This window comes from Ammodytes marinus (genome assembly GCF_949987685.1).
Source record: "Ammodytes marinus genome assembly, chromosome: 18".
NCBI classification, from domain to species: domain Eukaryota; kingdom Metazoa; phylum Chordata; class Actinopteri; order Uranoscopiformes; family Ammodytidae; genus Ammodytes; species Ammodytes marinus.
In genome coordinates this window covers 4,992,356-5,015,352 of record NC_137222.1, presented here as the reverse complement: position 1 = coordinate 5,015,352, position 22,997 = coordinate 4,992,356, and the positions used below count along the sequence as shown (strand labels likewise).

The window sequence follows — 22,997 nt, the reverse complement described above, 5'->3', positions numbered from 1 at the left end:
GTTGAATTCCATGCGTATGTGATGTAAATCAAACTCAGTTAAAGGTGCTTTTTGTACCCAATTTGTTAATAGCCTATATTGTTAATAAACATGTTCACACTTGTTAAAATGACTGATTAAGGCTACTGTCACTTTTTTATCTTGTGGTGAAAAAGTAGGCTAGTCAGATATTTTACTTTAGTACCAACAATACAGTGTAGCAATTATCTGTTAAAAGTAAAAGTACTGCTGCATTCAAACATCCTATATAACGTAGACTATAGTTTAGTAGGTCATGATCTATCTATCTATCTATCTATCTATCTATCTATCTATCTATCTATCTATCTATCTATCTATCTATCTATCTATCTATCTATCTATCTATCTATCTATCTATCTATCTATCCATCCATCCATCCATCCATCCATCCATCCATCCATCCATCCATCCATCCATCCATTCCATCCATCCATCCATCCATCCATCCATCCATCCATCCTCGTATTTCCTCCTCACATCACGGAACCTGAACGCCACATTGCAGAGAACCAGTTAAATCCCTCCCCGGATTTGACAACACGCACGCACCTTCATTGCTTGTAAACAGAAGCGCACACGTGACGCCGAGAAGCTGAGTCGCGCGACCGCATTGTCTGTGACACGGACAAAGAGGGGACACAGCAGTACAGACAGCTGAACGCGAGCGAGCATTTGTGGACTTGGTAGGGGGTGATAGCCAGGTAGGAAGCTGGGCAGCTGCCATGACAACGGACGTTAACGGCCCCTTTAAAATATGAAGCTAACCTCCCGTTGTCGGTTTGGGTTTTTGCACCGGGACGACCGAAATCCGACCGTTTGGACGGTTAACGACGATTGCTGCGTTGTTGTCACCAGCAGCTCGCGCACAGGGTAAACAAAGCAAGGCTGCCTTTGTTTCACCTTTCGTGTTTTTTCGCTTCACTTGCGCCAAATCTTACTTTTCTAGCTGGATTTTACCGTTAGCTTACGTTAGCAGCGTCGACATTTAATAAACCCCCCCTCTCCCCCTCACGTTAATCTACTTGTCCTTTTTTTCTTCTCCACTGGCTGGATGAAATGTCATTCACTATGGAGGATAACTTGGACATGGAGTCCGAATGGGTGTCAGTACGGCCGAAAGTCTTCGACGAAAAAGAGAGGCATAAATTTGTTTTCATCGTGGCCTGGAACGACGTCGAGGGAAAGTTCGCCATAACCTGCCACAATAGAACCGTGCAGAGACGGACCACTTTCCTGGAGCCTTTTATGCCCGACACAGCGCTTCCTGTGCCCGCAGAAAAACAAGAACAAAGTCCCATCGTCTCGACCAACAAAGATGAAACGACTGGTAAAGTTAGACCACCACAACACTCTATCCCTAAAGTAAGAACCCCAACAAAGACATCCAGCCATACGCTAGCTTCTTGGGATGTTATCACCCCAAAGGTTTTAGACATTGAGATCCTGGAGCCAGTGGATCATGACCCACTGTCTCCGGGAGATTCAGACCGAGAAGAGAGCGACATAGACGGGCGTGAGGACTTCAGTTGGGCCGGTGTGTTCTCGTTCCAGGACCTGAAGGCAGTGCACCTCCAGCTGTGCGCAGTCAACTCAGATTTGGACCCGTGTTTACCCTCCTTCCCCGATGAGCAGGCCGGCGTGTGGACGGTGCTGTTCGGAGCCCCCGGGATCTCGCAGCGGGAGACGGATGCCCTGTGCTACCAAATACAGGTGTACCTGGGTCATGCCCTCGACACCTGCGGCTGGAAGATTCTCTCGCAGGTGCTTTTCACCGACGGAGACAACACGGAAGAGTACTACGAGAGCCTGAGCGAGCTGCGGCAGAAGGGCTACGAGGATGCTCTGGAGAGGGCCAAACGACGCATGCAAGAGGTGATTTAACTTACTTTAATCAGTGTTGGTGAAGCTACTTTGTAAGCATAACATTGGTAACTACCTATGACTTCACTGTCTGAGATCCGAACCTGTCCATAACAAAACAGTCCCAACTAGACTTTTCACTACATTTATGAGGAATTTCACATTTTTGTTGTAAACACGTCTTGATGTTCTATTATCTGGGGCTCATTAATGGGGGTTTAGATAAACAATGGTGAAATGAAAAATAATGTATTTCCTTTTAGTGTTTGTAGTTTCAGTAGTAAACTTGTAACTTCACACAAAACAAATGGCCACAAAGCACCTTAACTACTTGAATCACTGTTAATATGCAAGCTACTTCAAATTGCAGTTAAACTAAATAGTTTCATTACATTGAGTTCACTACTCCTCCCAACACTGCTTACTTTAAATGTCATTTGAATGTTTTTCCTATAAGTGCACGTGGGATGCTGTGACACTTTTAGCACATTGTTGTTGTGAGTTAAAAACATCAAAATACACATGAGAAAAAAGGCATTTTATTTTAGGACTGAGGAGAGGACAAACAAACCACAGACTGGTTGAGAAGAGGATGTAGTTTCTCAGAGAGTAATTATGCCTCATGGCCTGCTCTGGCCTATTCTCCTCCTCTTCCCTTGTCCAACCTCTACCATCTGTTGCTGCTGCACGTTCACAGTTCACACAGGCTGAAATATGATCCGGGCCGGCCAGACAACACACTCCAGTTGGCTGATGATTTAAAGGGAGTCACATAGTAACACTGGAGAACAATTAAGAGGCGGAGCTATAGAGAAATGATGTGTCATCACCACCACTAGCACAGCAGCTGTTGAGGTTGTTTCAGTGTTCATAGTCCAGACAAACAGCTGAAGAACGTTGTGTTTACTTGGAAAGCATGTAGGATAAACTGCAGTTTGTTTTTAATTCTAATTTGTTGACAACTTTTTAACAATAGTATTAGTATTCGTACAGCCAGCAAACTTAAAATGAAACACAAACTTATATTAATGTTTGTAAGAAATGAACCACAACTGTTGGAGGAAACACTAGTGATAAATCCAGCTTGCTTGCACTACTGTGTAGTTTAAAATTAACACATGGTCATGATAACATTCACTAAAAGTCCCAGCTAGGCAAAGTCTTCTGGTGTTAATTCACAGCCTAGGCTCTGTAAACTGGTATTTGAACAAAGAAGGCACACTGTCGCTAGCAACATGCCTGTTTACAGAGCCTGGGCTGTGTATTAACACTGGATCATGAGGAGATAATCACTGATTTTGACAACAAGCTTTCTCCAGAATCGCTGACTCCACCTTTAATGTCATGTAAAGACTGTTAGAGTTGACTTGAAGTTAGCATTAGTCGAGGAGTCAATAGTTTTGAGTACTTTTTCAAGCAAAACTTACCAGAATTTAAATGGTTCTTTGTCACATATGAGGATGAACTTAATATCTTTGGGTTTCTGAGTATTAATCAAGTAACACTAGCAATGTAATACATTATGTTGAGCTGCTTTGTTCATGAAAAGATGAATGGAGAGGATAATCAGCTCATATACCGTTGGCGTTTATCTCACACAGCTCCTCCATAACACTTACTACTATGAAGTCGAGATTAAGATTAAGTGATGATAACAAGAAAGTAAGGCAGGCATTACTCTAAGACTCTCAATGGCACTGTGCCCATGAGCCATAAAGGGGCAACACAAGAGATTTGACTAACACTGTCCATCCACTCTACTGGTGATAGTGTTATTGGGACCCCCGCTAGGCCTGGATATTTGGTGTGTGTGTGTGGACAGCAGCTGGAGAATCACTGCTCTTATCACACATGGCAGCCTCAATCTCAACCCTGTTTGTTAAAGGTCCCATATTATGCTAAATGCACTTTTTAAATGTGTTCCAACATATCCATGCGTCCACGGTGTGCCTAGAGACTGCCAAAATATCAAAAAAAATAACAATCTCTCCTTTTCTCACTCTCCCCTTTTCTGAAACCCCCACCCCTCCCCCCAAAAACACTCCAGTCAGAATTATCCCCTTTTCTGACCTCACAAACCGTAAAGCCAGAAGCTTCCACTGTGCAGCCCACACCCCTATTTCTTATTGGTCCACGGCCCTGACAGACAGAGGGCGAGGCGTATCTGGCTTCGCTTCCGGACAGGGGGCGGGGGGAGCTCAAAGATTGTATATTTACGAGGGGACCTGCAACTCTTTTTTAAAAAATAGGCCATTGTGAGATTAGCTGAACATCAGCATAGTACAATAAATTATCTGAAAGTTTTTTTCAGCAAACAATTAAAGAAAAACGTATTAGGGACCACTAAGACCATATAATATGGTGTATAATAGAACCGAAAAGTGTATAATATGGGAGCTTTAAGATAACTCGGCCAAAAATACAAAACAAAGATTGACTGTTAGGAAAACCCTGCTGCACCGAGATCAATGGCATCCATTTGTTAATCAGTTACCAAAAGTTAAAGATAAGTCTTTCCTTTCAATATGACGTCTTTGAATCCAAAATCCAAAGATGTTCAATTAAACCTTAAATTATCAAACCACTTTAAAAACATGAATTACTCCATATATAAAGTGTGTATGGTGTGCACACAGTTAGTGGTTGTGACAGTGAGTGAGGACTAAGGGATTACTCCACTCTGCCTGGTAGCTTTGTGGGGCAACATTTGAGCTTAGTTTGTTTACACTGCATGATTATCGTTGGGATATGCGGGTAGTTTTTATTTTTAGCTTGGGTAACCCACTAATACATATATTTGCACTAGTGTACAGAACACACACACACACGCGCGCACCAACCGGTTTTATGTTTGATCTTGTGGTCAAGGTGCGTGTTGAGTGACCACTTCTGCTTTTGCAAATAATACCATTCATCCCATTCATTACTATGTAAAATATTGTACAATATCAAACCCATGTTGATGTACCATCCAATAATGTAGTAACTTGTCAGTAATTAAAGGCCTACTTCACCGGTTGGAATATGAAGGTGTATTGAACTCGGAGATCCTATGAAGTATAAATGTGCAAAAAAAATTGAAATCTGATCATCCTAGCCTGAGAAAAGGCAGAAAGAGTGTTTTATGGTCTCACTGTCTAACCCTACATTTCTCTTTCTGTGACATCAATAATGTTATAACTTTTTGCCCATAATGTAGAGTTAGGGCTATTTGTGTGGTCAGTTCTCTAAGCAGGTATTCAAAAGAGGCAATAGTAAAGAAATATATACTTTGTTATAGCCTTTAGCCAATTAATCCAACTTAAAGCTATGGTGTGTAACCTTTTCATATAACTGTATGTTGCTTACATTCAAGTTGTTGCTAGATAAGTTGACACAAAGTTGTCAGCTCCACAAAACTCTCTCTGAATTTCTCAGTATTACAGCATTGACAAACTGGTGTCGCCCCCTTACACTGGTGCAGGAGCTCGCCCAAGAAATGATTCAGTTGTCGATTCTACTGCTAAAAATAAAAAACGAGACGTACAGCAGAAGGAATAAAATCCATGTGCGATCACAGAAGGCTAACCTCATGAAGATGCGCCTGAAGTGTTGTTGTAATACCTTAGAATTCCTCATGGGGGGGCAACACAAGTTACGCATCCTTAAGGCCAGGACACACCAGTCCGACTACCCGAAAATGGAGACTGCCGATTCAGGGAGCTCCAGTCTTCCCGTCGCGGCCGAAAAAGTGCAAAGAACACACCAAACCGACTGTTGACTTTCCGTACGCTCTGCGTTTGCGCGGGACGTAATGTCTCCATAACAGCAGGCGGCGCTAATCTGTATTGTGGCCCGAAAAAATACGGAAGCCGGAAATGATGGGACGGCTCTCTAGACCATAAATATAGATAGAAATACGTATTTATATTTATGGACCATAAAGAGCACCATTTTTAGCAGAGAGTGTCGAGCATGGTGTCGAGCAGTCAACAAGGGTTGATGCATGTGAGTACTCGCTGAACGAAACAAACAAACACATTAAAACGATGGCTAACTGTTGTTAGCTGTTTGTGCTACCCGCCTGACTTCCGGGCTTCACTGATTCGCTAGCCCTCCACAAATCAAATTGCTCCAACTGAAAGACTTCAATCGGCTCAAAAGAAGCCCGACGACATCTACGACGACCGATTTCACGGCACACACCAAACAGATTCGTGTCCCCGCCCCCTCCCGAGTCTACGACGGCGATTATCGGGCCGGTGTGTCCTGGCCTTTATTAACTATTTTTAACCAGATATAGGAATTGGATTGGTACTGAAAAATAATAGATGGGCATATCTGTATTTCTATTCAGGGCCTTTTGTTGGAAACATAACTCGTCTCGTACCATTTTCAGACTAATTTTCCAGCTCATAAATCACACTGGGTTTATTGAAAAAAAGCTATTAAACAGAGTTTGTGCTCAGTTCACAGACGAGGCGTGTTCCTCTTGTGAAATGTTTCAATTAAAAGGCAGAGAGAGAGAAACGTTGGGGCAGATTTAGAGCCGGCTAACTGGAGGGGCTATTCTTCTTGATGATAGGGCTACAGAGGCCATAGCTCATATCAGTCAGACGCTCCTGTAATTTACTGCTCAAGGCACAAAGAATGCTTCCTTCCTGCAGACCTGGAAGCTAAATGAAGCACTTGATAATGTTATGTTTTTAACGGCATCTTTCAAAAAAAGTTAGACAAGTGACAAATGAGTGCATTTAAAGGGTGGAGTCAGCGATTCTAGAGAATGCTTGTGAAAACCATCTGTTTACGTACCAGCTGGATGGTGTTTTTAATACTTTTTTCAAGCACACTCACAGTTCGAACCTCAAATATATTTAGAGTTCCACAAAATAAAGCAACCTCACAATTGAGAAGTTGTGAGAAGGGAATGTTTGGGATTTTGATTGAAGAAATAATGACTTTCAATGTCAATGGGCTTATCAATGAATCAGCGTATTGTTTAGGCTGTAATTAAGACGGTTTATCCTGCTTCCCTTTTGAAGTGGCAGCTCTCCTCCCACACACACAGTCACAGACACTCTGGCTTCTTGCTTTTCATCAACATACATTTGACTGTAAATACAATTACAGCAGGAAATGAGCGTTGCATTATAAAAACAAAGGCCTATGTCTTCAAAGGATGTTGCAAAATAATTTCAGTTTCAGAGATTAATTTAGATAGATAGATAGATAGATGGATAGATAGATAGTAGATAGATAGATAGATAGATAGATAGATAGATAGATAGATAGATAGATAGATGGATAGACACAGTAGATAGATAGATACTATTTTGATCCCAAAGGATAAAAACAGTAATTGTATTGTAAATTAAAGGTGTAGTCAGCTATACTGACTCACTTTTGTTTACAAAGCATATGCTGTGTATTAACACTAAAAGCAAAAATCAGTGAACAAACAAAAAGTGATTTATATTGACAATGAAAACAAACTTTTTCCAGGATAGCTTACTCCACTTTTAAGCCTTTTGCACAGGAGAACTAAGAACAGTTTGTGAAAACAGTACAGCAGTGCTTCAATGTGAAAGTATTGTTATATGGTCATTCAAGCTTGTATGTATCTGTCATTTGAGTAAAAGTATATAATGACAGTATCAGATGAATACTTTGGGAAGCTGCCGTAGCTGGTTCCTCGGGGCAGGAGTCACTAGCCCCGGGAGTCAGTCGCTCGGTGTACTCTGGTTGGCTGAGGGGTTACCATGGAGACCCAGGCCCAAGGTAAACAGTAGCAGCAGTGTGTTCAGAGCTGAATCGTGCAGTTGTCTGTCTGTCTTCTCCCAGAACCCAACGTGGAGTGGAGAGGGCTTTGCAAAAGGCCTTGAGTTCATATAAGAGTGTCCATTCATATCTATTGCTCCTCACACAGGGAGAAGAAAAGCACTTTATTCCATGATTGGCTGGTGGTACATTTCAATATTATCAGACAGCAGGAGTCAAGGAGAAGTATTGTACTGGGTATGAATTGGAGATGCTGGGGTTTCTGAGAGCTTGAGATTTGAATGAATTGTATTTGTGTGTACAATACAATAGCTGTTTTGATAACGGTCTATCTCAACAAACAATGCGCAGTCTGTGGATGGCTGGACATATGGTGTGAATCAGCAACAGTTGGAACTTGGGGCCAATTTATTCTCATTGTAGTACTACAGTCAAACAATGTATAATTTAATGGTGTCATTCCTGACCACACACACATGTGCAGACAGTACACACACACACACACACACACACACACACACACACACACACACACACACACACACACACACACACACACACACACACACACACACACACACACACACACACACACACACACACACACACACACACACACACACACACACACACACACACACACACACAGTCTCACACTTGCTTTTAAAGGTTAGGATTGACATTTTCCCTTCAGCTTTGAAAGAGCTTTTGATTCACGATTAGCCAGAATTTGACTCATCCAGTTGTTATCCAGTTATTCCATTGAATTCAGCAAGCTAGCATCAAAACCATGGTCTAGTAACCATTAACTATTTAACGCCTAGTTGTTCGACATTGGAGTGGATTTGAAATTGCCCCAATTTCCCTAAAACCTAAATGTATATTTTGATTGTACACCTAACTACTGTATATTTTTAGTTTTTATTATTCATTGTATTGAACATTTAGGAAGCTTGAGATGGTGAACTTTTTTGCAAACCCCCAAACATAATTAGTGTTCCACAAAGAAAAGCAGTAACACCCTCAACATGTGGAAGTTGTGAGAAAATAATGTTTGGGATTTTAATTGAAGAAATAATGACTTTCAATGTCAATGGGCTTATCAATGAATCAGCGTATTGTTCCTGCTCTAATTAAGATGGTTTATCCTGCTTCCCTTTTGAAGTGGCAGCTCTCCTCCCACACACACAGTCACAGACACTCTGGCTTCTTGCTTTATCATCATCTCAACATAAATTTGACTATGTAAATACAATTACAGCGGGAAATGAGCGTTGCATTATAAAAACAAAGGGCTATGTCTTCAAAGAAAGTTGCAAACATCAATCCAGTTAAAAAAAAATGATGTATCATTATTATTGGTTGTTTTACATTGGAGTGGATCTGTAAAATACACCAATGTCCCTAATAACTCCCATCTTTCTCTTTAATATATTTTGTCTCAGGTGTTGGACAGACACAAAGCGCTGGACAGCATGGTGGAGCTGCTACAGATTTACCCTGAAGAGGACGAGGCGTACGGCGAGCTGCTGGAGGCCACGACGCAGCTCTACCACTATCTACTGCAGCCCTTCAGAGACATGAGGGAGCTGGCCATGCTACGCAGACAGCAGATTAAGGTAATGCTCACACACGGACACAGGGAGTCACATACCATCTGGTTTGGTTTGTGGTGGTGGTGGGTAGGTGGGGGTTGATTTTAAAGTACATTACTGTAGCCGGCTAACTGGTTTTGTCCCAGAGCACCTTTGACCTGTGTTACACTGCCTCTCTCTACTACTCCCAACAGCTTGTGGTTTTGGGGGTTCATGGGTGCACTCACACTGGGCATTGGTACAGTGCCCAAGTACGATTGCCTCCTAAAGTCTAGTTTGTTGGACCAGTGTGAGTTCTCCGTTCCGTACACTTCCTTGGCCCTGGCACGTTTGGGAGAGGTGTGCCTCGACACGGTACAGATACTGATGTACGAGCACGCTTATAGACGGCGGTCGATTTTTATATGAGATCTTTCCCCGCGACTCAAAACGTACACGCACAGAACGTACATTTGAAAAAAAGGCCCAAGGGTTTGTGTGGTCTGATGTAGAATTGAAATGTCTGCTGCAAATTTGGCCGGATGACAATATAAGAATAAAAACGGATACAAATAGACTCCAAATCCCAAACCGCAAGCATTAAGACATTGTGAAGTATTGGCAAGAAGCTATTGTGCCCAGGCCTGGATCTATTGAAGCAGTGTGAGTGCAGGCTGGGCATAGCCAGCTTGGGAGGAGGAAAGGGACACACATAGCAAGTGTGACTGTGCCCTAAAATCCAAGGCTGGTGCTGGGAATGGAGCCCTGAACCACTACATGGTCATCATGTCCTGCTTTGAGCCCAGCTTCCTAAGCCCTGCTGTAATGGCATTAGCCTTAGTTGCTAAGGCTACGTGCGATGATGCTGGTGGTATAGTAGCTGGTCTTTGCTAAACTGTAGCTTTACAACATGGAGGATCAGTTGGAAAGCCCCCACCGTGCCCCGACCCAGAGCGGCTTAACAACCAGCATAAGTATTATTACAGCAGCCACTAAACCACTCAGTGATTCTGCAGCCTCAGCACACTCTTCTGTTTACAACACTCTTTTTCTCCATGCCATCTTTGTTGTTTTGCTTCATTAGTGGAAGTAAATCCACAGACTAATCTCTCCTGTCTTCACGGAGCTGGCTTCAGTCTTTAACACATGCCTGGTTGGGTCAGTAGGTCAGGATGTTTTCACACGCCTAGTGCACTACTGGTTCAAAAGCCCGGCAGGAACACCTTAATAAGCATACATTTTATGATAGCATCGAACATACACTAGCTAGATGAATTTGCTTTTGAAATTCAATGACATCACTTGGAAATCGCTGAGAAAAAAAAGACACAATATAAAACACGAAAATATAATTGCTTGCTTCCTCTCTGAAAACCACAGTATTTCCTTTCTTCAATCATTCACTACGGCCCATATAATCATTAGTTAACTCAGTCTACAGCACAGCATTGGTTTTAAAAGTCTGACACTGTGATCCCTCCTCAGACGAAAAGCAAGATATCTAGTCCTCTAAGCAGGACGTACTGTATTGATGTTGACAAGTTTCTTCTTTATCCTACATTTGTAATGTTAACATATTAACAAATTGGCTGTTACCAGTTCCTATTTGCAATGCATGTACATATGGATGTACAGTACACACATCTCTCACTGGGTTACTATGATACTGAAAACTAAAAACGTGAGGATTCTCTAGTTCTGGAATACTAATAAGCATTTTTTTAGTCTGTGAATTTATGGACCCTTTATCTTCGGTGCAAATTGAAGATATTGATATCCTCGTAAAGTGCAAATCCCACCGACTCAAAAAAGATGTCTATCCTGTCTTGTGTGTTCAGATTTCAGTCAGAGCTCTGAGGAAGTTGGGCTATTATTGATGTAAATCGGTCGCTATGGGGTTTTTAAAATACCTTAATTGCTTCCATGCTTGCTCCTCCAACCGCTGAGCTAAGCGAGCCGAATCACTGAGCCAGAGATTCTGCCCCAAGCGAAAAGTAGTTAAAGGATCTCGAGGGGGACTTTCTCTGTTATTGTTCACGTCGGTTAAATTGAGCGTGCGATCGTCATGTCAACTGGTGCAGCGTCAGGAGGATGTTGTCCACCGTCGTGTTGAAGAGGACAAGCTTTACATTTAGTTTACCATGTGTTGTTCCAACCTTTGAATGGATTTAGATATGTATAAAGGTCATACAATAACAACAGATACTGTAGAATGGCCAGGCAGTTTTACATTACATTTGCCTTTATACAGTACATTGGTGCCTACAATTGACATGGATAAGATAAGAAATAAAATGCAAGTTCTGCAAAGCCAAGAACATTACATAGAGGAATATGCTGAACATGTTGAAGAGGGAAAGCTTTTGATCCACCATTTTTTGGTTCCAACTTCCAACCCTCACCTTCAGTCCTGAGCCAGTGAGTAGTGACCGAATGAGTGAGATCATGGGTGGAAGCAGCCAAAACAAGTTTCCTCCTGAAGGATGTCTGGGCTCCGCCTCAAAGAGAGGATGACTAACATCTGGACGCAGCTCAGCGGCTTCTACTTCACACTGAGGGCATTTTGAGAATCTAATCAATCTGGCAGGAACCCCTCGCCCCCCCCGCGTAGATCCAGAACACGCTGGAAAGATTCTACATCTCCTCTGGCTTGGGAACCCCATGGGATCCCCCAGGAGGAGCTAGGGAATGAACATACCTAAAACAAAAAGGGAAATGATAGCTGCCCTCTTTTAATGTTAGAAAATAACTTTTATCTAGGTTAAATGGCTGTCACACACCTGTCAGTAAGGCATCTTAACCTAGAGGCTGACGCTTATAGCCACGTCAATTCACACAAATAATATAAACAAAGTAAAGTTAGGCTACTTTAATAGTGCTTACCTGATTATGTCACCACCACCATTGTATCTACAAGAGGGATGGAGATGTCAACACATAGGAACACAGTCTTGCAGAAGAAAAAAATAGCCGGCCCATAATTAACGTGAATTAAATAGAATTTTCCTAAATCTGGAGAAAGCTCGATATGAGAAATTGTCAGACATTTTCCTTTTTCATTGCTGTGCAAAATGTAGTTTGTACTTCGGCTTCAAGAGCTATTGGCACACAGACACACACATTTGAAACTTCCCGGCAGGGCCACATTGCGAATGCTCAAAACATTGATAGGTCTCAATCCTAGGGGAAATACTAAAATGGATTGTTGAATGGACTGTAGTGTACACTGTATTAGGGAGATATTTCAGACAAAGGCTTTGTACTCCCAAGTACACCACAAAGAACAGGTGTGTCCATTCTGCATAACTAAGAGTAAGCAGATCCCTTTGTGAGAGAGAAGAGAGATATAAATAACTTCTCCAACATTGAGGACTCTGAACCAGTCTGTATGTTGTTAGTAAAAGTCATCAGAGAATCAAGTGAGGCTGGATCGTGCATCCTTAGTCGACTATGATATAACTTAACACGTAATTAATACTGTTTAATACCACACACTCTATCTCTATCTCCTTCTCTCATAGATTTTCAGTCATTCAACATATCTTGTTTTGTGAGTACGTGTCCTTCTCTAAACTACATTCCTAACACAGCATGCTGCATCCAGCATTGTGTCACTAACCAGTAAAAGTGACTGTGTGGGTGTGTTTATGAGTGTTTATTATGATGCTATTTGAGGTTCTTGGGCGGGTGCCGCGCTAAATTAAGAGATGTCACGAAATCACAAAGCTTTATGTCACACTTATGTCACTTTTTCTTAAAGGATGAATTTGCATCGGTTAAAAGTTCAAATCGCAATTTCCTAAAGCCAAAGTTGACATCAAATCAATTGCTGGTTTTCTGTGACAAAGCCAAAAAATTCTCAAACTGTATATGTTGAGTTGAGTTTGAAGGCAGAGAAGCGCTAATGAAAGATACTTATGAGTTGCATTATGGGAATTGAAGTATTTAGTGTTTTTGTAGCTTGGCCCACTCTACAGCCTCAACATTTATTTTTCAGTTTCGTGCACCAACTTTAGGTGCATTGATCAATTGCTAGAAATAGATGTTGATAAAGGTCATTTCTTCATGTGAAAATCTGTCATTATCACTTAAAGTGTAGCAGTAAAAGCATGTCACACTTAAAAAGAAAAAAAAGCTTTTCAGTTTGAATCCAAAATTCCCAGCCCCGCCACCTGCTGCCCCCGGGCCGATCCAACGGCTCAAAACAAAGCTGTATGCAAATGAATCCTTCATCCCGGCACAGGCCGTTTGTTTCTTCATAAAACTGCTGAGTCAGCGGATCATGGAGACTGTCATTTTATTAAGAAGAAGGGGAAGAAGCATGTGTTGGTTATGATGAATTTTCTTAGGCTAAATTGTGACTCTCCTCTTGGATGTGTGTGTGTGTGTGTTACTATTTTTTTTTATTCTAGTTTTTTGTGTATTGGCTTAAGGGTTTGTCAATGTCCTTAAAAACCTGTTTATTATAATTGAAAAAAAGAAAGTGACAAAGCAGAATCCCACAGTATTATTGTTTACAGTTGCATACAGTTTGTGTCCTAATGTCGCAAAGGTGTGAGATGAAAAAGACTTGAGCAGCCGAGTATCAATTACCTGCTTAGATTACAGTCCTTCCTGTCCTCAGTGTGAATACAGAGACACGTGTGAGGGTGTTGTGAAACCACCAAGGTGTTTCAAGCTAAAGGTCAGACCGTCACGAGCAATATTCAATCTGGATGGCAAAATGATGATTTCTTGATTTGTGGGGTTTAGAGGAGTTGAAATAGTGTCTTTGTTTGCCTTGATTATTACATTGTACAGTCGATTAGGGCTATAACTAAAGATTGATCTGCCTTTTATATTATTGATTAATTGTTAGGTATGTAATGTCCATCACCGTTTCCTAATATGCCCATGGTGACATTTGTTTATTATTATTATTTTTTTAAATAATTTTTTATTTCTGACATCTAAGCTAAAGGCTAGATTGGTGAATGAAGGAGCAGATGGACCAATGAATGAATGGACTACAAAGGGTGTGGGGTATTTAGTTGAATGCTTCATTGTCTTGGGCCTTATTGCGTGTTGGAGCTGCAGTGTAGGATTCCCGTTGCCAGGAGGGTCAGAGTGCAGCCATGAATTAAAAATGTCCTTGTTTTATACCACAGTGAGCTCCAGTTACTGTCTCACATCCACTGCATTGTCACTTGGCAACAGTTGTCATGGCGGTTCCCTTGACCACATGCTAGGCTTACCTCCAGCTGTCAGGCAAATTCTACACAAATAAGGAAATATATTGAAGCATAGGCTAATATACAAACTAAGTATTTGTATGAGCTAAAGTTAAGAAAATAATTTATTGTATTATTATTTAGGAGATGGCCATGACTCTTTTACACATTTATAGATATTGACTATGAAGTTATAAAGTAATTGAACAAATGATTTTTCCAAATATGGATAACTCTATTTACTTTGTTGAGTAATCAATTAATGATTTGGTCTATAAAATGTGTGACACACTTTTCAACCTCTTCAAATGTCTTTTTGTTCGACCAATAGTTTAAAAGCAAGAGATATTTAGTTTTAGCTAATGTCAGTACTTTAAGACTTCCCTACGGCTATCGGTTCGTACTCTACACACTGCAGAGTATCTAACACAAAAAGGCCTTTTACCTTTTACTGGCTATTTTGACCAAAAGGAGATAACAACCACAACGATGGTATCCATGCTGTAATCCCAGCACTCTACCACGAGAACAGGCGTCACTTCTATTTTCAGAGTCTGACGCGTCCTGTGTTTTGTCACCAGCAGCTGTGGACCAGAGGTGTCAAGGGACTCCCCTTCCCCTCCCCCTCCCCCTTCTCCCTTCTGTAGTGATATTTAAAAGGTGGCATGGGGCATTTACCACCTTATTTTGCTACAGCCTATATGTGACTGTATTCAATATAGTTTTGTTGTTGAAAGTGATGGGGATATGTTTTTTTATTCAGACACAAGAACGACATGTTTTATTGCGGGCAGATAACGTAAAGGGCTGCAGGTCTGAAAGGGGCTTAAGGTGGAGTCAGCGTTTCTAGAGAATGCTTGTTGTTAAATAACTTGTTGTCAAAATCAGTGAATACTCATGACCCACAACCTGTCCATACTGTGTCGGTGCTGTAAAAAAAATCAAGGCTCTTTAAACGGGCATGTTGCTAGCCACAGTAGGCCACCTTTGTTTATAGAACCCAGGGTATGTGTATTAACATCAGATTGACAACAAGCATTCTCCAGACTTGCTGACTGCACCTTTTTAACAAAGACAACAACAACACCACGGTGAGAATAGGTCAACCTTCAGATGCTGTTAAATGTCACAGTCAGAGTGACAGGTCGGCGTGTCTGTCTGCCTGATCCGCTCGCGGGCAAATTGCTCTGTTGGTGTTGGATTTTGTACCTTGCTCTTCTCTCCAGATGAGTTCACATGTAGTTGCTGCGTTACTGTATCCTTCCTGTTAAAGGATACCTAAACAATGAGATCATAGATAAACTGTGGAGCGGAGTTTCAATGTTTTAGTTGGAATTCTTTCTTTTTTGACATCCTGAAGTGAGGCAATTCTCTCCCCCCCCCCATTCGCTCCCAGTTTAACCCTAAAACCACTCCCTGTACTTATGCCTCACGTGTAGACAGACACACACAAAGACAGACACACACACACATTACAAAACACTCAAAAGATAACGAGACAATATGTTTAAGATAAATAGGAAATTGGTGATGACTTCCATTTTTTTTTTTTACATTACATTAGTCATGTTTACTTTTGAGCGCCTACACATGTGTTTAACATTGAGATATTACCATCTGAATGCATGAGCACGAGGCCTTCACAGGGAGTTAATCTGTGTGTGTACATTTTGTTCCATGTGTTCTTGTAGTGGAGAGGGAGGGGGCTAAAAGTCCACGTGGCACTGCTTTAGTTTTTCACTGTTTCTCACTCATTTTCACATGGCCCGACACGAGCCGGTGAGCTGTGGAGAAATGAACCGACTGACTGTTTGACGTCTGCTCCTCCATGTGTGTGTGCGTGTGTGTGTGTGTGTGTGTGTGTGTGTGTGTGTGCGCGTGCGTGCGTGCGTGTGCATTCACATTGGTCTTGCCTAGCTATCAAAGATATTTCTGTGTTTATTTATTGTTCCACTAGCGCAGTAGGACACTGGGTTAGTGTCACACTCTAAACACAAACATGCACAGACATGCCTGTGGTCACTGCTCACTGTTAGCACCCTCTGCTGTAGCGTGCTGGTATTACAGAGCAGTGTGTTCAACCTATGGGGCCAACTCCTGAGGGGGACACTTGAGAGTTTAATGGGGGTCAGGAGGGTGAGAGATGAGGAAAAGAAGCTGTGTTAGGTTAAAGGGACAGGTGCACACTAAGAAAGTTATGCCTATGATTTTATAATCGCATTACTAGCCCAAATAACATCTCCCAATGGTAGTAGTCTTGAGATATATATTTGAAATGCATAGTTTATATCCATAAATGAAGTGATGTTTTCAAGAATCATTGCATGTATATTTTGGATTATTATTTTGACAAAACATGACAATCAGAGATTAAAGAAAGGTCCAAACAGTGTCATGTTGAAAAATATCCCAGTGCAACCTCTCAAATGTCCTGCTTCTCCTCCTGTGTAGGAATCTTGGAAAAGTTATTTCCTTTGCAATGGGATCTTAACGGTTTAAAGGAGAGAGTTTGTGATGATGTAAACAAATATATGCAACAACAAAAAAACTTAGTGATTATCTACTGGTGTAACCTTCTTGTTGCACTAAACCTACACGTGGTGATGTGTTGTTGTTGTTGTTGGGGGTCAACGTGTCCTGACTCAAACTGCCTGAACTAACTGTGTTATCTGTGCTGATGCCAGTGTTCTAATATTTGACCTGCTTTAACGACCTGTGTTGCCCTCGGTGACAGATCTCCCTGGAGACGGAGCGTCTGGGTCCTCGGCGTGTGGACGGGCTGAGGAAAGAGGACGAGGAATGGCAGAAGAAAGCTCACGCCGCTGTGCTCTCCATCCAGGACCTGACTGTCAAGTTCTTTGAGACAACCACAAGGGCACAGAAAGGTTAATACACACACACCTCACTCACTCACACTGTCTCTCACTCACAATGTCAGTCAGTCAGTCAGTATGCCACTCTATGACTCGCACGCTCGCTCACTCACTCACTCACTCACTCACTCACTCACTCACTCACTCACTCACTCACTCACTCACTCACTCACTCACTCACTCACTCACAAACACACACACACACACACACCTACACACACACACCTTTCCTCTCTATCTAATAATGAGTCTTTGTCTCAGCAGTGACTTTTGAACCTTTATTTTTACTCCATAACAAAGTGCAGTGAAAAGACTCCACGTAGGGAGGATTTCAAAGTAACATTTTCTGTCTCAGATCCTCATTCCAAACCTCTCACTTACAGAATACCTCCCTTCACCTTTCCTCGTAAAGTATTTTAAGCTCCAAGACATCTCGGCTATGAACTTCCAAGAAACATGTCAACCTGATGTTCTGTTCAGGCATGAAATAGGCTTCACTTACCTGAATCAAAGCCTGTTTCATGCACTGATCCTAATCACTGTTCTAGTGTCCATTTTAGGGCTGAAACCAGCAGGTATTGATAATCTGATGATTACTTTCTTCATTACTTCTTAAGAAAATTGTCCATCCTAGTTTCCCACAGTCCAAGAAAGATAAAAACTAAAGAAGCCCCAATCTGTTAAAAAAAAAAAAAAAAAAAAAAAAAAAAAAAAGATCTGATTCCAATGCCTGGATCTGGATATCTCCTGATGATCATTCCAAAACCATGTTTAGATTTATTTCTTGTTAATGTTATCCAAAATGATCGTTTTCGTTGTTGGTATTATGTGAAAAGTTATGAGGCTCTGCTGCTCAAACTGTAGAATAATTTAAATTTTAAACAGTTACTCAAGTGTAATAATTGATTATCTATCTATTGAAAATCATTGCGGTTGTGATCAACATGTTCACCCTGACGTCCCTGTGTTTCAGCGGTGTACGAGCGGATGCGTGGCGACCAGAAGAAGTTTGGGAAGTCGGCGTGGACGGCGGCCGTGGAGCGAATGGAGCGGCTGCAGTACGGCGTCTCCAAGGAAACGCTACAACTGATGAGAGCCAAAGAAATCTGTTTGGAACAGAGGAAACATGGACTGAAGGAGGAGGTACAGCACACACACACACACACACACACACACACACACACACACACACACACACACACACACACACACACACACTGATGGGACAAGGAGTAAGTGACAGACACTATGAGAGAGAAGGGAAAAAAGTGAGATAATAGTGTGCTAGAAGAATGACGTCATTGCTCAAACATCCTGGAATGGAGTGAAAAACATCCTGGTGTACAACAGTGGAAATGACTCACTGGGAAAGTCTGTTGGCGTGAAACACTTGTTTTACATGTTACAATACAAAGTATTTATACAGAACATTTACACTTTCTAAATGATTTCCACTTGGCGTATGTCCTTCTTCTGTCACAATGAAACTGTCCCTGCGTTCCAAATCACATACTCTTTCCTTTTTACTATTCTACATACTACAGCTGATCATAAGAAGTATGTTGTTTGCTACAGTATGCTACAATTGGGACATACTTTTACTTATATTTTTCAGCATACTGCATTTGACTACTAAGCATTGTGACATAAATATTTTTCTGTCATACTAAATAGCAGGGAACTATGGGTATTGAACGCAGCCTGTGTGTTTGTGTGTGTGTGTGTGTGTGTGTGTGTGTGTGTTCTCCAGATGCAGAGTCTACAGGGTGGAGATGATGCCATGCTGCGTCTGGACCAGATGGAGGCGCTGTACTACGAGCTGCAGCTTCAGCTCTATGACATTCAGGCCGAGGTCCTGCGCTGTGAAGAACTGCTGCTAAACGCACAACTACAGAGTCTACGCAGGCAAATGACCGGTGAGCCAATGGTTGATTCTCTGTTGTCTGTGGAACTCAGTGTGACAAACTGAAGTGTTTATTATATTTAGAGATTTTTGCTTGTCATAGATATATTGATTTTATTGTATATGAAGGCTGATAATAAGTACCAAACAATTGCAGTGGAGATGTAACATGTCTACCTCTCTAAATCACAATTCTTCAAAAATGTATTCTAGGGAACAATATCAAATAATATGTTGAGGCTGAAAATAAGATTGCTGAATCTTACATTTTTATAAATGATTCACAAAAGGAAAGAAATTATTTAATCATTTGTTCTGTTTTTAAATGGTTTAATCCCATTCAGATCTTTATGAAGTTACATTCCACATTTCATCTCTTCGTATGAGATTATCTAAGAAATATGAAAGAAAATATAACTCAAATAGTGTCAATCTTTAAGAAAAACCCATTCGTGACTTTATAGTGGTTATATAAATCAACAATGAGCAGTGTATTGACTGTGTTGTGCTGTTTGTATCAGAGCGTCAGGATGAGGTGGTTTACTACGACGCCTTTGAGTCTCCTGACGCCATGAAGACTGAAGAGGAGCCGGTGTCTCCTCCGTCTCCACTCAGAGACACAGAGCTGAGCGTCCTGCAGCAGAGGACCAGGCAGCTGGAGGCACGCAGGGGACGCATCACCACCAAGAGGGTCTACCTCAAGACCAAGAAGGTAAGATGGCCGCACACTGACAATCACAACTAACCTTTAAGCTAACCCAGGTGCATTTACTGAAAAAAAAGAAAAGAAAAAAGAATGTTAATAAATGTACACTACACTCTCCCTTTTTTCAATTAGTTTTTATAAATGTCACTGAAAATGTATGAATTAAGTGCTTTTTTTTTGTCTTGAATAGGAAATCTGTATCGTCAATCACAACCAGAAGAAACAACATGGTGACGGCGACTCCCTGCAACAGGTGAGACAGTCTGACAGGACACACACACACACACAATATAAAAGATTTTGCACATCACTGTCTGTTGCTCAGTAACACTTTTTAATATCACTCGTCTTCTGTTAACTAAACTAAATCTTTAAAATCTTTTTATAATTTGTGTAAATTCAGGGGTCTTCTGGGGACCCGCTAACCACCAGATTTTGTTTGTACTGAACGAATAGGATCATATAAACCACTCAATAAATGTTGACTCTGTTAACTGTCATTAATTTGTCACCTTGTTGTCTCCTGTGAAGGGAGAATCTGAGGAAGATGAAGTCAAGAGCAACGCCAGAGTGAGTCAGGAGAGACAGAGAACTCTGGACCGACTGCGCAGCCTCAAACAGGTTTTAATACTTTACTATCCGTACTGTTACTGTACAGATATATTCTACTGTTTACAACACTGCTTATAAATATATTTATTCTTACTACTTTACTTAATATACACACCTGTCTACTACAGTTTTATTCCTATATTTTCGCTACTGCACTATTTTACGTCTTCAGTTTCTAATAAGATTTAATTTTATTTAATTTTTTTAATGCATATCTTTAAGATGTTATAAATCTGCTTCACTGTACATTGTGATGGTTAATGGACTTGACTTAGGCACTTTACATTTCTTACCACACACACACACACACACACACACACACACACACACACACACACACACACACACACACACACACACACACACACACACACACACACACACACACACACACACACACACACACACACATACACCGATGATCATTCAAGGAGGATACTTTCCACTGTCTTCCTACTGTGTCACTAACCTCCCCATGTCCCCCCCTCCACACAGCGTTACCCGGGTCAGAGTCGTCTGCGTCTCACTCAGCCTCACAGCGGGCGGCGGTCTGGGCCCACACAGCGCAGCACGCAGGCCACCGCCGTGCAGACAGACCTCCCACTGCTCTCTGCTCCACCTCCGCCCTGTGACAGTGTGTCTTTACCCACAATCCCTCTGGACAGCCTGGACTCTTCTCCTCCGTTCCTGTCGCTGCCTATTCTCTCCGGTCCTCCCCCACCCCCTCCCCCTCCTCCACCTCTAGATCTCTTTGATGAGCTGACGCCGCCACAGACCCAGGACCAGAAGAAGAGTCCGTCAGAAAGCCCCGTGAGGCTCAAGCCGTGTGTGGAGTCTGAGCCGGCGTCTCTGCCTCTGGCCCCGTTCTCCCCGCGCTTCTTCGACAGCAGTCAGCTGCTCACGGCCCGCAAGAAGCTCAAGAAGACGGCCTCGCTCGACTCACAGCAGTGGAGGAGAGGTGAGAGGGAGACTCGCAGTTTAGGACTTTATACAGGGTGCCCACACTCATGAAATTCCTGGAATTGTATTGGAATTTACAATATGTTAAAAAAAAATTGAATTTACAAATTTTTTGTTCATAAAAATCAATGTGTCAAACGTTATGCAAAATAGTTCCTTAAATAACTAGTGTTTAAAATGTAGTGCTCCACAGCCTGCGCTGCACCTGTGTGATGTGTTAACCTGTGTTGGTATTTGAAGCTCAATTCAGTATTTGGAAGCTTTTTTTTAATGCAACAAAACGTTGAAGAAAAAAAAGTTATTAGTTAATAAATAATTCTGGTCCATATCTTCCCTTCATACTGAGGCCTGTATATTTGTTTAACAGCTATTAAATCTCATTTAAAAAAAGTATTCTATTGACCGTGTACATGAAGCTAACCAGCCCTGTTGTGTGTTGACAGCGAGCTCCCCTATGGACGAGGTGCTGGCCTCCCTCAAACGGGGCAGTTTCCACCTGAGGAAGGCGGAGCTCCGTGTCCTGGCCCCGGACCCTGATGACGAAGGCCCCAACATCCTGGCCCAGATCAGGCAGGGCGTCAGGCTGAAGAAGGTCCGCACCCGGCCGGAGACCCAGCGTCACGTCAAGAGCTTCACACACCACGCAGACGCTCTCACACGCAGCATCCACGAAGCGCTGAGGAGGATCAAAGAGGCTTCTCCCGAGTCTGAGTCAGAGTCCGAGGATGAAGGCCTCCCGTGCACCGACTGGGAAAACTAGCTCGTTCACCGGCTTATCGGAAGTTTTTTTTTTTTTTTTTTACTTTATTGAATTTTTTTAACTTTATGTGGAGCCAATTTGAAGAGAAAAACAATGGCAGGGTTAAATCACCTGGAGAAATGGTGGTGCAATTTGAACAAACATTTTCTTTTTATACATCAGAAAAAAGAAAAAAACGCTCAGAAGTATGTTTGTGTTTTTTCATATTTCTGTATGTTGTTTGTAAAGATGGACCACTAACTTTTGATGGCGAGGAAAACAACCTCTAACCTCTCATTATGTCGGCCTACACGTCGGGAGTCGTACTGTAGTTTGCTGTGATGGGTTTGTTTTAGGGAGTGAGTATTTTTCTTTTTTTCTTCTTTTTTATAAGGACACAGTAAGCATTGTCAGACTGTCATCACTGAATTACATGTGCTGTAGTACACTTTTACATTCACGTGACAACCATTTGTACTGTACTTTTAGTGCGCAAAAAAGCCTAAAACATGTATGCAGGAAAGGACCATTCCCTCTTCCCTCAAAGGAACAGCTGCTGTATTTAGCGTACTGACATTATAGTGGTATCCAACTTCACATCTAACTTTCAACAAAAAGGAGTTTTTCCCAAATTTTGGAACATAACTATAATTTGCTGAACTTTTTACCACGGTGGAAGGAATACACAAACTGGGACTTATTGTACGTTTAGCAAATAAATCCATTTTAGCATCTCCACTTTTCAACTAATCAAGAGATACATGTAGAAATACATACTATA

General features: G+C 41.7%; 1 protein-coding gene across 1 annotated transcript; it reads left to right on the top strand.

Annotated features, from left to right (window-relative positions):
* Positions 1–1,078: 1,078 nt before the first annotated feature.
* jmy (junction mediating and regulatory protein, p53 cofactor) lies at positions 1,079–22,237 on the top strand (the record flags this gene model as incomplete). Its single annotated transcript, XM_080046792.1, has 10 exons — positions 1,079–1,894; positions 9,085–9,258; positions 17,158–17,308; positions 18,270–18,439; positions 19,047–19,212; positions 19,721–19,911; positions 20,096–20,158; positions 20,437–20,526; positions 21,013–21,475; positions 21,921–22,237. The coding sequence occupies 10 exons, from the start codon at positions 1,079–1,081 to the stop codon at positions 22,235–22,237; spliced, it is 2,601 nt and encodes an 866-aa protein (XP_079902918.1).
* Positions 22,238–22,997: the final 760 nt, after the last annotated feature.